The following is a 15,965-nucleotide window of genomic DNA, read 5'->3' on the forward strand; positions in this document are numbered from 1 at the left end:
TTAAAACTGTGAACCCTAAAAGTTGCTCACTGAAAACATTTGTGGAAAACTTAGCTAATTGGCCTGTCATGTACTGAATCAACGACTCACCCAAAAAAATTATGATAGCAAAATAGCCAAAATTGTGGAAACATGTTGATACCAAAATAGCTGTGACATTGAGGTTTCTGCCTGAAATGACATCACACTTTTGCTCATGAATATGCAAATTTTCATTAGCATAAAATGGCCAAATGAAAATTGAGAATAAGGTTTACAGGATACAAAGGTTCATTTCCAAGGGTCGCATTAAAAAAAAGTTACATTACATGGGCCCTTTAAGAACCGAAACTAACCGGAGTAATTCGGGAGACAGAGAGTGACACACAGTGACAGACATACAGTGAAACATGGGTGAGAAATAGGGTGATATCTCTCCCCAAAGTCATCTTCGTTAGAAAATATCACTTGAAAGCAAATGGTCAAAAAATCTCTCACGAAAGAAACCCATGTAGTTCATAAAATCCTGTCGATTCGATCAAGACAAAAATCTTAAGCATCTTTTTTTCACAGAAAACATTTTCAAACCAGTAATTTTTGTTTGTTTCCATATAAAATGAATGACCTCAACATTCTGGCCACATGATCTTACCGCTGGAAGTTTGATTCCAAAACCAGGACTACTTCACATATTTTTGAGCCAAATATGATTTTTCTGAGTGAAGTTTTGTTTTTAGCAGCACCTAAATACAAGAAGTGATAAATTTTTTCACCAGATTTCAACATGCTATAAGATAAACCTTGTCTACACTGTAGATATGTGAAATAACCAGTGATGTAGTTGAGCCCATCACAAGTCCATCACAACTCCAGTCAAAAGTAAATAACAAGTCCAGTCACAAATAACAGTGGATGAACAATAACAAAGGAAGCCTTTGTCAAAGCTCATTTGAACAGCTTGTAAGTTGAATTGGGACTGGAGGACTTGTGGAGGACTTGTGATGGACTTGCAGGGACTTGTGATGGACTCGACAACATCCCTGGAAATACTGATTTCCTGGTTATGGTACAGAAAGGGATTCAGAATTTAATTTTAGAACAAAATCGAAATAGAGATTAGATCACTTATTTTGTCCTCCGCAGTTATGCCTGGTTTGTATTTCTGTGTGTACCTTTTAACAAATTCTTATGTCGTTTTTTTTTTTACTAGTTATCTCTTAAGTCTCCTCATATGAATAAGTCTCCTCATTTTGAACTTTGTATAAATTGTATGGGCCTAATTTTATTGAGAAGCTAAGCAGAAAAATAGTGCTTAGCAGATTTATGTCCTAAGCAGAAATCAGCTGGGCACCAGTGAGAAGTAAAACATTTCACATGACATTTCACTGGTGACCGGTATTTTTCTGCGCTTAGCAAATTTCTGTTCTAAGCAGATCCAAGAAAAAAATTGGCCCCTGGTCAAGCCAGGCCAAGCCAAGCCAAGCCTTAGCCTAGCCCGACTCCAAATGTAGACTGGTATAATTTCTCACTGTCAAGCTGCGTAGGGTCTTCTTTTTTCTCTTGCAGTTGGGGTTTCCCCGTCTAATCCGTCTCCAGGGTACTAACCTTCATGACCCCGTAGTACACGGCTCGCATCAGGTTCAGGATCCCGACCACAAAGGCACCTGGGAATGTCAAAGGTGAAAGGTCATGAGGTCAAATCAACTTCACAGCTTACATCAGGGTGAAGTGCTCATTCAAGGACCATTGGTTGGAATGGTGGTCGCTGCGTGATGTGCGTTGTAACTGTTTAATCACAGATGTCTATGGGAAGTCAGGTTTGGGCAGTGGCTTCTTGCCTCGACTTCCACCGTTATGGCTGGGGTTCGATGGATGGGTTTTTTCAGTCCCTACCTGATTGGCTTTTTAGCCCCTGCCAGTCCTTGCCTATTAACCTACCTGATTCTGTGGGATTTCTACAGAATATTCTTCTAGGGTTTTCCTCCCACCTCTTAAAACTGTAATTTTTTTTCTTCTCATTGTCTCCTCTTTTACATGTTTCTTCAGGCTTGCGAGCTGCAGTGCCTAGGGCACTTTTGAGGAATCCTTGGTTCCAGTAGACTATAATGTGCGAACTATGGTTGATCCGCATTAAAAAGAAAATCCACATGGTCTATGCTCCATGTGTACACTATGTCCATCGCACTCTCTATAAATAGCGGACTAGATCAACATTAGTTTGATGATGTTTTGACCATCATTTGATAAGATATGTTCACACGCTGCTATTAGAGCGCTAGTATCGTGTTATGTCTCATATTAACCATTTGGCCACCTAGCGTCCTTGCCCTGATCAAAACTTACTCAGGATGGGAATAACAACCGTGGTGTTTGTGGCACTGCACGGGGTAGTCCAAAAAAAAAACCCAGCCTGGTTTCAATACAGCCAATTAATTTTAAGTAAGTTATTCACTCACCGATCCACACAAAGTAGATACCGCCTTGGTTCTCAGCCAGAGAGTAGGTCCCAATCTGTGGACGAATACAACCAGACCATTTACAATTAACTCTTTGTAGGAACCCTAACCCTCCTCAATCCTCCAAAATCCTCCAGGCAGTTTTGGAGGATTTTGGAGGATTGAGGCCGAATGGCCAAAACAACATCGGTTGATTTTGGAGGATGCACTGTGTCGAGTTCGCAGGTTGTACCCAGCTTTGCTTACGTTCAAGTCATGCATAACTGAGCACTGCTTGATGTAGTCCGCACTGCTTTTGAATGTCATCGGCACTCAACCCGTTAACAGTGATTAATTGTTGGAGGATTTTGAAAGATTGAGGCAATGGTCAACCCTCCCACTGAACGAGTGCAAGAAATATCGGACGGTTTTGGAGGATTGAGGCTGAACCCAATTTTGACATGGTGGCAATTGGAGGATTTTGCAGGATTGAGGATGGTTCCTGGCAAAGCGGGCCTGGGGGATTAGGGTTAAGGTGTATTTACACATACATATACAAGATTTTATTGCAACGCCTTTGTGTCGCGGCAATGTCTCGTTCCTTGTTTTTCCGTCTTTTTCAATCAGTTCAGGCACCGGTTTCAGGTGAAATATGTACACAAAGTTTTTGTGTGGTATCACAAAATAACTTTGTGTGATTAAAACCACACGCTAAGTCCCATAACTTTGTGGCATAAACACTCTCACTAATTTTTGCATATTTATAAAAATGTATAAAAAAATTTGCAACATTGTCGAAAGAGGAACATGCCTGCGCTTGCCCTGACTGAAATGACTCTCCAAAGTTTGGCAATAACAGCAATGCACCGTTGAATGAGTCTTAACGGATCGGTCAATTGCTTGGAATTTTACAGCTGAAGGCACAGCAATTCGCACCAAATTATTTCCATTATTAATTTGAGCGTGTATAATATTGGAAATACAGGTTTAAATACAAGGTCTTTGCAACAAATTGTAAGGTGTTTGCAACAACTATTTCACAGAAAAATAAAACATGGCCATACCGTGACACCAATGCCAGCGCCCAGGAAAATCAGTCCAATCACAGTGTAGATGATGCACCTGTTTTTAGCATAGGCTTGTCCAACAGACGATCTGCAAGTTCAAAACAGAAAATTTATACAAACCATCGGAATCTCCTATTAGGAATTTTAAGGAGCAGCATAAAGTTGGTTTTGGTACTCGACCCCATATTCTGGAACCTGACATCAACGGTCGGGTGCTCGGGTGCTCGGGTACCCGGTTCCGATGCACAGCTGAGCTGGCCAGCTGGCGCTATTAAGCTGGGTGCTTTATGGCTAAGACATCTGCACTGCAGAGATGTTATCAGTTTGGGTCTCATCCGAGCTAGCTTGTGGAAATTGTTGTGCAAGCTTTTTGACAGCGTTGGGTACAAAGGGCAAGCCCAACACTGGGAGTCGGGTTGGCGTAGCGGTACTTTCCTCGCCTTCTACCACGGTGACCTGGGTTCAAATCCCAACTGGGCCAATATGTGGATTGGGTATTCAGTCCCTACCTGATTCAGTGGGTTTCCCTAGAAAATAATCCTGGGGTTTTCCTCCCACCACTAAAACTGTTAATTTCCTTCCACATCTTCTAACAAGGGACCCCACTGGAAGTAAGTCGAGAGACTTCCGTGGGCTATCCTGTCAATTGCCGAATAATGACAAACAAACAAACAACTAACAAACAAACTGACAACTTACACTCTTCGACAGTAGGGGCATCTGGCCAGGGTTGACGAGTGTGGAAACTAGAAAAAACAATTCAAAGAAATCTTCATTTACAATGTACTTATGCTCCCAAGGGTTTTAAGCCCTTTCCACCTAAAATAACTTTATATATCTTAACTGAATCAAACTACTTAGTAAAACCAGAGTACAATCCCCAAATGTGTTTACATGTACATCGTGTAATGTACACTGCTTGCTGCCAGTTCTCTTTGCTGAGCGACAGTTCTGTCAAATTTATGGTGACAGAGAGTTGGTGTTACTACCTGGCAGAACACAACGAAGCTTGCCAGGCACATCCGTGCTTACGCCCAAACCCACTGATTGCTTACAACTTCCTGCGGCATTTTCTACAGCTATTTGCAGTTGTGTGCTTGTACTCAAAACTGATGTGTAAAGGAAAGTGATACTACAAAAACTGCAATGCACAATTAGTAAATAAGCGTTTGACTTCCTTTTCCACAAACAACACACACGTGCGCACATGCACTGAAGATGACATTTCTTCATGCTGATAGAAACTGCACCTATACAGCCGTGTTAGAGCTTGCCATGAGGAATTTCCTGCCTAGTTTTAATACATATTATGAGCACGTGAAATTCAAAATCTCACGTAGCCAGGACGTTTGTATTCTGTGCGAGGGAATGAGTTTAATAGCGCTCTAGTATTTCAAATATAGCTGTATGGGCTCACCCTGAATCGCTCGTTGCAATGACCGCACACCACGCGGTAGCCAGAGGTAGTGGTCAGGGTGTTCGTGGTCGAGGGAGTTGCAACAGTCGTCATCGGCGCCAGGTTGATGATTCGCTTACTGTTGGCCAATCAGAACAAAGGAACAAACTTTTTCAAAAATATTCACATGTGTCATGTACGCACAAAAGTCACATCATCTCGTCCAAAAAAATGATGTTTATTTCCACACACAAGAAAAGAAATTGACCCAGCTTTAAAAAAAACACATTAAAAAATATGCAAAGAGAAAATACTACATTATTTACCCATTCAAACAAGAATCACTTTGTGAATCGACATAGCAAGATTATAAATATTTAATCTTGGAGTTTTTACGATTTGTAATTCACCTTTTCCTGTGATATGCACACAGGAAACATAACAACAGCAGGCACTTTGTGGTTGCAATTCGCTGACAAATGATCAATGGGCAGAACAAGTCTTAGCTATATCCGTTGGGTTTTGGAGGATTCAGGAGCAACCAGGCTTTGCATTTGTTGGATTTTCATGGATTCACAAAAAAAACACCCAAAAGAGGGAGTTAGCATGGTAAGGGTTAATATTAAACAATGCTTAAACCCAATTCCTCTGAAGTTTGGGTAGAATCCTTCCTTAGTCCATGGAAATCCAACAATCAAAATCCAACAAAATTCCACTCATAGTTATAATTTTCAATGAAAAAAAAAATCTTCTAGTTTTTCTTATTCAACTCAAATGGCTTACGAAACTTATTTGTGTCAAATTTTGCAAGTCCGCTATACTCCAGTTTCTGGAGCCATCAAAATCAATTAATACCAGTTATTAGATTTTGATGGAATTTGTAGGGTTAAGGAGACCCACCAGTTAGCCCTGGGGCATGCAATCCGCTTGGATGACAGCTTGCAGATAAGTAGGCAGTTGCACGGACAGCGGACATACTTCTTGCCAGCTGGGGCTTCTTTGATTGGCTGGAAATTGACAGGAAAGAAATATATTTAAGGGGTTCATTACGTTTCAAATAACAAGACAATTATACAGGGTGAGTAATAAAACCAGAAACCCAATTGTCGGGACCATGGTTTTAGTGAAGTTCTGCATGTAGCACTTTCAAAATCCAGGATATGAAAGCCCAATTCATTTCTTTAAGTACAAGAATCCTTCAAATCACTCAGGTAATTTTCAAGTTACGGAGTTTTAAACACAACCACCGTTTTAAGTGTTCTTTCAGCAAAACGAAAACAATTCACATAGGGATGCGTGTGAATTGTTTCGTTTTGCTGAAAGAACCGTGGACAGAACTTTAAAACGGTGGTTGTGTTTAAATTCCGAATGAATGATTCTTGTACTAAAAGAAAGCTTGTTAATTGGGCTTTCATATCTTAACTTTATTAAGAAAATGGTTCTGCCATTTGGGTATCCTTTTTTTTTACTCACCCTGAAGATGTAAGTGAAAACAAAGTAACTGGATTATGTTCATTATGTTCAACTAGTTGAGCTTGACCTGAAAGTTTGACAGCTAGTTTTATTTTCAAAGGAAACATAAAGAAAATTATCACAGTGAAATAAAAAAAAATGTGATAATACACTAACCAAACAACAATGTTATTTAAAAAGGTTTCGTTGAGGACTAAATGAAGAGATGAAAAAAAAAAACCTGGAAAAGTAAAAGGTGATATGGACTTCATAAGATGTTAATCCTCATCAAATTTTGTTTTTAAATTGGTTCTTGATTACAAACTTGAAGCACATGCAGGGTTGCAAGTGTTATGCAAGTTCGGTATCGAGGCTCCCAAAAAATAGTTCTGCTGCCGATTACATGGCATTTGAAAATAGGGTAGGTAGGTAGGGAATTTTTTTGGGGGGGGGGGGGGGCAATTTTTGCTGTACGACCATATGGAGGTGTCTGCATGTAGTCAAGGGTAAAAGGTAGTAATTGATGATTTTCAGGGTTTTATCCTCACTTTTCCCACACAAGATTAGTGTAGGGGCTGTCAAAACTGGGTAGGCCTGGTAACCGGAAGCAGAACTATTTTTTTTTTGGCCTTACATAAGTTGTTATCAACTCAACTTTGACAATAACATTACTGCCCATCTGTGTTATCATGGAATGACACATGATCCGCAAAAAAAAAATTGGTTATCAGAATGAACGTCAAGTTGCCTTGAAACCAACACCAAGGCAAAGATCGGTGTCACAAGATTTTCTTTTTGATACCAACTTTATCAATCTCAAAGGTCGGTCATTGGCAATTGTCAAATCCAAATAATTTGTGTAGCCGCCAACATTTAGATCATATTGAAACAAAAAGTACTGTGTAACTTTCAAAATCTGTAAATTTTAAACATAAACATAAAAAAACATACATGTACAGTGACTCATCAAAATCGAGACAACTTTATATTTACCCCCTTTTTTTTTCAAAAACACTTCCTGCATTTCATGATATTTTGTGGAAATATTCTTAAGTGCTTACACAAATATTAGAACATCAATAAAGTAAATTATAGAACTTTCCTGAATCAATCAAAATACTGCCAAACCAGAGTGTAGTTTTTTGGTAGATTTAGGGAAGTTACATAGGACTATGGAAGTTTTGTTTTGGTACACTTTTAAACATGCGTGCTAAGTTATACACATTTATGTAACCACACATGTACACACATTTATACATGTACAAACAATGTACATGTACAAACGTTAAACAATGTACACATGTACAATGTACATGTACGCAATGCCTGTACAACAGTACAGGGAAATTGATATTGTGTAATGGCATTGCATTCAAAGACAAGTCCATGTACATGTACATGAGACAATATGTACAACTTGCAATTTCTTTTCTGTCAAACTTCCTGTATGATGCTATTGAATTTTGATCATGTAAAATGTACAAATGTACATGTCTGTGTGCACTCTTGGAAATTGAACTAACAACAGCCTTTGGGGAGAAGAACTCTTTATAGAAACTTACTCAACCTTTGCCTGTTGCATTGTTTGAATAAGGTCACGGGACCACCCAAATAATACAAAAGATTCCTGTGGGGCCCTTTGTCCAAATTACGATTACGCATATAGAATGCTGACTGTTATCAGGGGCTACAAACAAACAGAAATGTGTTTCTGGCAATTTTTGTGACTCCTTTTTTTATGTGCAGTGTGCGTTAAAATTTCCCAGTTGAGAATTTGAGTCGTCAAAAGTTTCAGACTGATCAAGTTACAGGACACACGTAACCCCTTTTCATATTAAACAAAACTGACATTAACCAGTAGCCTAAGGCCGAATTAATATAAAAAAAAATAGTTTCTCGTCCGAGCTTGTTAGAAAAATGAAGGAGGCGAGCGTTTTCTGCTTTTCTTTTTCTTTTCTTTGGCCGATTTTCCAAATTTGCGGATTGATTCGTCCATTTTCTCAACTCTGTTGCTGATATAAAATTGAGTCCAAAGGAGCCTTAATTAATGAACCCTTTCTTCATTGCAATAATTTTGTTAAGACAATCATTGCAAAAAAAAGGAGGTGGGCAGAAGAACAATGAAGCGTGCGGGGACGGGAAAGCGATATATATTTTTTACTTGGACTAATTTCCACAAGTTTCATTTTTTCAAATAAACCCCAAAGTAAGTTTCAATTTTGATAGATGGACCACGTACCAGACGCCGGTACATACTACATGTACCTGTATGAGGATGCACATATACAATAGGTTTGCAGGGATGCTTGCAAAATGGAGTTTGGCCACGAAAACCACAACTGACAACTCATAATAGAATAAAATCTATTTAGAGGTATTTACATGTAGATAAGAAACCTGTACAAACATGTTCACATGTAATTTAGTTTTGATTTCCGTCACAGTCAGTATGGTATTAAAAAAGCAATACTTCTGTCTAAGAGGCTGTCGTAAAACTCTCTAACACGTACATTAATGTTCTCGTAAAGCTCACACTGCATGTAGGTGCATGTATGCATACTACAAATTGTGCGTTGATAGCTAATCTTTAATAATTCCTATGATTTTTCCATTTTGAGAAAGTTTCATTTCACATTCTAAATAAGAACCGCTTTGTGTTTTTATGATTCCGAAGAAAGTCAGACAAAACAATTTTCAAAATGGCGGGCTGAGGTGATCCAACGACTGTTTCACGAACGAACAAATTCACACACAAACAGCCATCGTAAATGCTGCTTTTATCCTCATCTAATATGTGTGAATTATTTAAAACGATGCGCAGCTACGGCAAGTTTTGTGACATCGATCGTAAGTTTATTGCGCAACTGCACCACAAATTTGTTGCGTATGTCTTACACATGGCGCAAGCTGCGTACTTTTTCGTGAAATCGGCTGCTGATCATTGGATTGGGTACCTGTAACCAACTTCACATGTTACTTAGTAAGTTCTCAGACAATGAAAAAAAAAGGTTACGACTGTCATTTATGGGGACTTTTCAAAATGAAAACCAGGTTACATGGAAAAACAAAAGAGATTCACGTTTGATGAGGCTTGCAAAAATGCAATTTCCACTGTCAAGCTAAAGAGCTCACTGTACACACTTGTATTTGTCTGTACTGACACACCCATGTGGTAGTATATTGTGAACAGCAACTTCCATGATTTGAAATTTAGGATGGGGTTTATTTCAGTCGGGTACCTGATTCCCGTAATTCCCATAAATCCACATCCCCCCCCCCCCCCCAGTTCAAACCTTAATTCATACAAATTGTCTGGATTTTAAACCATGAACTACCCTAATACTACAAGCAACTGATACTTATTAACAAGAACAAACCCACAGACCCTGCGATCTGCCATCCATAGTTATGATGAAGCTCTAATTTACATATCACACTCCCGCCCCCTACCTCCCCCCCCCCCTCCCCGCCCTTTGAATTTGCTGAGCCAGGGCAAGACAGCTCTATTAAATCCTTGATAACTCTTTATTTTCCTAAAGTTACCTCCATTTCAAACCGGTGTTCTTAAGTCACACCAAACAAACTTATTTGAAAGATTTTGAATTAAGTACATGAACAATTGACATTTGAAACAGGAGCAACCACATCAAATGATCAACTGTTGCAGTCGTTCAGAACAACTCAGAACAGAGTCTAGTCAATCCAAATTTAACCCTAACTCCCCTGGCCTTTTTGCTAGGATGTAGCCTCAATCCTGCAAAATCCTCCAATTGGCCTCATGGAAAAATAACATATAGCCTCAATACTGCAAATTCCTCCATTATTACTTGAATATGGTCCGTGGAGGATTTCTAGCATAATCCAGGCCTATTTCAGCGCCTTGTATCCTTTGGCAATTTGGCGCGCTATAAATCCAGTTATTATTATTATTATTATTATTATTTATGCATGGCTGAGGAAAAACAACACAAGGTCCGGCCCAAGACCTTGACACAGTGTATCCTACGAAATCAGTAACGCACTTTTGCCATGTAAACTCAATCCTGCAAAATCCTCCACTTTGGCAAAGAGGATTTTGAAGGAATCAGGGCAATTAGGGTTAAATGTTTGTGTAACCCCACAAATAAGTAAACAGATGGAGTAAATTTGTGTCAAACCCTTCAAAGCGTTTCTTCTCCGAATTGCATTTCCACCACATGCTTGCTTGTCAGTTCATGAAACCAAAATTATTGATGAACCCAAACTCCCTAGCATCTTTTACTAGGAACTGGACCAAGTCCATCAAAATCCATCAATCACTGTGCGTCCAATACAAAACTGTACATGACATAATTGAATCCACCACTGACACACTGGTTGACATTCATGAACTTGCTACACATGGCTTTTATCACAATAGCAATACAGGAAGCTAGGCAAAATCAATCGGATGAACCAAGCACTGCTTCAGGCCATTAGGCCCAAGTCCATCATACTCCATCAATATTTAGTCACGCCAGGCCTTCTGGACCAAGTCCCCAAAATCCAACAAAATGGGGGGATGGATTTTGATGGAGTTGGGGTGGTTAGGGTTTTAAGCAGTTTTAAGTCAGTTCGTGATAAGGCCAAAAAAAAAAATGTTCGGTCTCTGGTCAGACCAAAGTTCCGGAATTGACGCGGCCACGCGGCTTTTTTTTTTTTTTTTTCCTTTTTTTTTTTTTCTTCAAGCTTGGATTGTACAGACAAGGTGGGGTACTATTTTGCTTTTTTGGTGTCCTCATGTACATTGGTGTCCTCCATAATTTGCCTTGGTGCTTTCCATCATTTGCCTTGGTGCAATTTCCCATTCCTTGGTGCTCTTTGGTAAAAAAAAATTGAGGAGGTGCGGAAATAGAGGGCGCTGTTGGAGCTACCGCGGAACATTTTGCAAAAAAAAGATCGACGCGCATGATTACAATCGACGCGCGCGCTGACCAGAGACCAACTTTTTTTTTTTTTGCCCAACAGTGACAATTTTACTCACAGTGGCTTCGTGACAGATGCTGCATTTGACCACGTGCTGGTGCATCCTCCCTTCCAGGTTGATCATGGCCTGACAGACGCGGCAGTTGATCATGGGCACTCCGCCACCGGGGCCCCCCTGGACCGGAGGGGAGTAGGGCGGGGGCATCTCGCCGGGCTGGATGGGTGGAGGGACATCGCTGCCTAGCACTGGTGGAATTTCTAGGGGTAGAAAATATCAGACTTTAGTATCACAAATTTAACACACACAAAATAAAAACCCAGATTAGTTCCTGAAGCAAAGTATTTTATGAAGATTAACCCTAACTTTCTAGGGCTTTTGTGCCAGGAATCCGCCAACATCCTCCAAAATTTTGCACCTCTGTTCAAATGAAGGGATACCCAGCACCTCAATCCTTCAAAATCGTCAGACAGTCCTGCCTCTCAAAATGCATTCATCCTCAATTCTCCAAAATCCTTCTCTTTTTCAAACACCATTCATCCCAATCCTCCAAAATCCTCATGTGCTAAAACACCATTCATCCTCAATCCTCCAAAATCCTCATGTTTCTCAAACACCATTCATCCTAAATCCTCAAAAATCCTCAAAACCGCCATGATGATTTTTGGAAGATTGAGGAGGGTTTATAGGGTTAATTGTTCTCTTTTTCATTTTTTGGAATTTATTAATTTTTTGGTTTTCTTTCAAAAATCCCAGCCAGCTGTCATAACTTCATTTTTTTCCCCCCAGTACATAGTGCTCATGCTATTTTTTTTTTTTTTAAGAATTTCGTGTATGAAAGTTATTTTTGGCATGGAAATATATTGGTGTACATGCTCTTTTTGTATATTTTGAAACAAAACCTTCCATTTCACAATGTGACTTTTGATTAATTGAACTTAAAAATGTACATGTACAACAATCAATTAGTATGAATAACAAAATATACCTTGCGGGTCTTTGCTATTTCTAAAAGTAAAAAGTACCTGTGGCTGTGTGCCTTCTACTTTTCTAGCACGACCAAAAATAAGATTGCCAAATTGTCTATATTTCACACCTGACGTGCCTGAAGAAAAACAGCAGTTTCTAGTCGGATACTACTCCTAGAACCATGGACCCCACAAAATTGGTTGCTTCTACAAAACACCAACTAAGTACAAAAACGTCCATCAAAACACAGACATTTCCCACAGAACCGCTGCACAATTTGCCCCTAAACTTCGTACTATACATCTTGACATACTCACGTAAGTTGCGCCTAACTTTTGTCAGTTTTTAGGCCAAAACGATGAAAAATATGCCCTTTCCGCACTGAGCCAACCTGACACTTGAAACGTGCACGCAGATATCTACATGTGTATGATCGATCGATGATTTTTGGTTCGCTCAGCGCGCAGAGCATCACATTTCTAGGATTACACTAGTCCAAGTAACTTGGACCCAACTTATCGCCTTTTTAACATTCAGACATGGTCTGGCGATAGTAAGGTCCAAGCTAATAGTGCGAGCTGGACAACATAACCCTGTCACTGTCCCAAAAACCAACATTTTCCAACAAAAAACATCAGATTTCACCTTCAAAACGGCCCCCAAATTACTAGATATGCCACCTGAGCTACAAGTAGACATCGATGATTAAGATGGTTGTACTGAAGTTTACTTACGATCCAGAAGAAAAGTGAAATTTCTCGTTAAATTCTGAGAGCTCCCCTCTCGATCTTGAACATGTTAAATTTCCGACTCGTGTTAATGTTTGAACGACGCGATTTCTTCTTCATGCCCAGCGTACATTGGATGGTCCCCGTATCCCGAGTGCAATTCCGTTACCGAGCGCGCGCGATGCATCGCTTATGATAATGAGTCACGTTTGTAAACACAAGTGCATTTCGAACGGTAAAAGGGAATCGGGAACCAGCTTGAACTGGTATCCCCCATAAAAGCTGCGCTAGTTCCCGATTCCCTATTATCGTTCGAAATGCACTTGTGTTTACATGTACAAACGTTATCCAGTCTACTCATTATCATAATCGATGCATTTCGCGCGCTCGGTAACGGAATCGCACTCCGGATACGGGGACCATCGAATGTACGCTGGGCATGAAGAAGAAATCGTGTCGTTCAAACGTTAACACGAGTCGGAAATTTAACATGTTCAAGATCGCGAGGGGAGCTCTAAGAATTGAACGGGAAATTTCACTTTTCTTTCAGATCGTAAGTAAACTTCAGTACAACCATCTTAAAGGGAATATACATCATTTGCTTTTGCTGTAATTTTCATAAATGGATGGAATTGGGGGGTTGGAAATATATAGCAAATATAGTTACACTGACTTTTTTGAGGTTTTGTGTTTGAAAATGCTATAAAAACCAAGAAAAACGATCATTTTCCTGTAGTCTGGTTCCCTGACTCCATGTAAGAAGAAACAGAGCCTTTAACATACATTGGGGAATTGTAAGGTCAGGGAACCAGTCTAGCTGGCTCGTACCCGTTCATAGGTTTGTAATCGATTGCAAACAAGTGTGATGGTCAATTGGGGCCAGTATTTGAAAAAAAGCCAGTTGTTTCCAACGCTGATCGGCCGATCAGCGTTGGAAATTGATACAAAAATACCACTTTTCTTGAAAATGACAGTATACCAGGTGCCATGATTTTACAGGATGCTTTACACTGTCATTCACTAACAGTCCAGCAAGGTATTTCAAAATGATTTGGTAGTTTTATTTTTTGATGTTTGCAAATGTTGTATTTTCCCTTTAATCATCGATGTCTATTTGTACCTCAGGTGGCATATCTAGTAATTTGAAGGCCATTTTGAAGGTGAAATCTGATGTTTTTTTGTTGGAAAATGTTGGTTTTTGGGACAGTGACAGGATGATGTTGTCCAGCTCGCACTATTAGCTTGGACCTTACTATCGCCAGACCATGTCTGAATGTTAAAAAGGCGATAAGTTGGGTCCAAGTTACTCGGACTAGGATTACACAGGCACGGCTGACAGTTTAAAAGGTCAAGCGTGTAAGTCTTCATTTGGAAAGTTCGTACTGAAAATGTTTACGACGAAAGCATGGATCTACAATTTATTTTCTGTGAACATGTCACCCACGGACATATTTACTTTTTCTAAGCCAATCATCTTTTTAATATGGACACAAGGAATATATGTAAACAGAATTTCATCTCCCTCCATCATTTTGTCCATCAGGTAAAAATATAAAATGATGTGTTGTAATTTTTTTCGCTATGGGCAGCACAGTCATACCCTGGATGTCAGTCGTAATCTGGTTCTGGTAGGAACCGTAGGCCGTAATGCAATGAAGATGTCGTCCAACCTGGGCTTGCTGATAATGATATCTGGATATCCAACATGTATTTTTAGCGAACTAGTTTACTGTTCGTTTAGACAATTCCAAACACATAAAATTAAAATTACTTTTTTTCTGCTTGTATCATCACCAAATGTTTTGGTATAGGCCTAAATAATCTAGAAGTCCCAAAGCATAAAATGTCTTATGTTCTCTAATACGGAACGGGGTCCTAAACTACACGATTACCACCGTTCTTTCCTTCATGGCGCAACTTGGAAGGGGAAGTCAAAACAAAGCAAAAGGAGGAACCAACCACGATGTCGCGGAACATGTCGAAATCCATATCCCATGATTGTATCCCGCACACTAATTCGCAAAAACTTAACGGCCATATTTTTTCACAAAAACGACAAATTATGTCCCCCTAAAGTAGCCACATGTTTTACCTGTAGAGTTAATGGGCGGCAGGTTCGGTGCTGAAGGAGCAATGCCTTCATTTTCGCTACTTTCTGAATTACTCAAGAGAGGTTCACTTTCGCCCCGTCGACTGTCCGCCATCTTGGCTGACTAAAATGCTGCTGACATACGTCACACGTCAGGAAATAAAAGTTCGTTTGTCATGTGACGTGATCACGTGATGAGCTTTGTTTACATTCGTTTCGTCAGCAAGTTGTAGAAGTATTTTTTTTTTCCCATTATAGAATTGTGATGTATTTTTACTAGTTTTTGAACGAAATAAAATGAAATGGAATAAAAAAAAAGCTTACTTTTTAAAAAAAATGTCATTTTGGCGAAAAAAGTCTGTCATAATTGTGGTGGAACAAGTTTAGGTCTTTTTTGCGGGAGGGGGGGTTGAAGAAACATGAAGGAAAAAATGATAAATTGTTTTGAGAAATTTATGGAAATTAGCGAAAAAAACCATGACTCAAAGGATAACAATATTTCATACGTAGTCTATAGGCAAAATATAACCACTCCCAATTTTCTGGTATAATTGCAAAGTTAATTTATTTTGGCTGAAATTAACTTAAAGGGAATACACAACATTTGCAAACATCGAAAAATAAAACTGCCAAGTTTTAAGAAGTACTTTACTAGGATGTTGGTAAATGACAGTATAAAGCATTCTGTAAAATTATGGCACTTGGTGTGAAGTCATTTTCAAGAAAATAGTATTTTTGTATACATTTCCAATGGTGGTCGGCCGACCACCGTTGGAAAACCTAACTAGTTTTTAACTACTGATCCAAATTTACCATTTTTTTTAGTCCAAATTTTGTTTGCTATTGGTTACATGTTCATGAACGGGTGCAGGCAGGCTTGACTGGTTCCCTTACCTCACAATTTTCCG

At 39.4% G+C, this 15,965-nt stretch overlaps 1 protein-coding gene across 1 annotated transcript; it reads right to left on the reverse strand.

Moving 5' to 3' along the window:
• Positions 1-1,535: 1,535 nt before the first annotated feature.
• LOC119739532 (type I phosphatidylinositol 4,5-bisphosphate 4-phosphatase-A-like) lies at positions 1,536-15,213 on the reverse strand. The gene is made up of 8 exons (XM_038214507.1): positions 15,061-15,213; positions 11,332-11,531; positions 5,778-5,884; positions 4,899-5,016; positions 4,181-4,227; positions 3,479-3,569; positions 2,436-2,490; positions 1,536-1,643 (listed from the first exon to the last, which is right to left on the reverse strand). Exons 1-8 carry the CDS (start codon positions 15,170-15,172, stop codon positions 1,561-1,563), a joined length of 813 nt encoding a protein of 270 aa, XP_038070435.1. The 5' UTR covers positions 15,173-15,213; the 3' UTR covers positions 1,536-1,560.
• Between the last annotated feature and the right edge of the window lie 752 nt (positions 15,214-15,965).

Source organism: Patiria miniata, unplaced genomic scaffold, assembly GCF_015706575.1.
Source record: "Patiria miniata isolate m_02_andy unplaced genomic scaffold, ASM1570657v1 HiC_scaffold_30, whole genome shotgun sequence".
Lineage (NCBI taxonomy): Eukaryota > Metazoa > Echinodermata > Asteroidea > Valvatida > Asterinidae > Patiria > Patiria miniata.

Coding starts and splice junctions, on each gene's coding strand:
- LOC119739532 (XM_038214507.1), bottom strand. CDS start 15,172: ATGGCGGACAGTCGACGGGGCGAAAGTGAACCTCTCTTGAGTAATTCA. Junction 11,532..15,060: donor GCCGCCCATTAACTCTACAG/GTAAAACATGTG, acceptor TTCTACCCCTAG/AAATTCCACCAGTGCTAGGC. Junction 2,491..3,478: donor GCGCTGGCATTGGTGTCACG/GTATGGCCATGT, acceptor ATTCGTCCACAG/ATTGGGACCTACTCTCTGGC.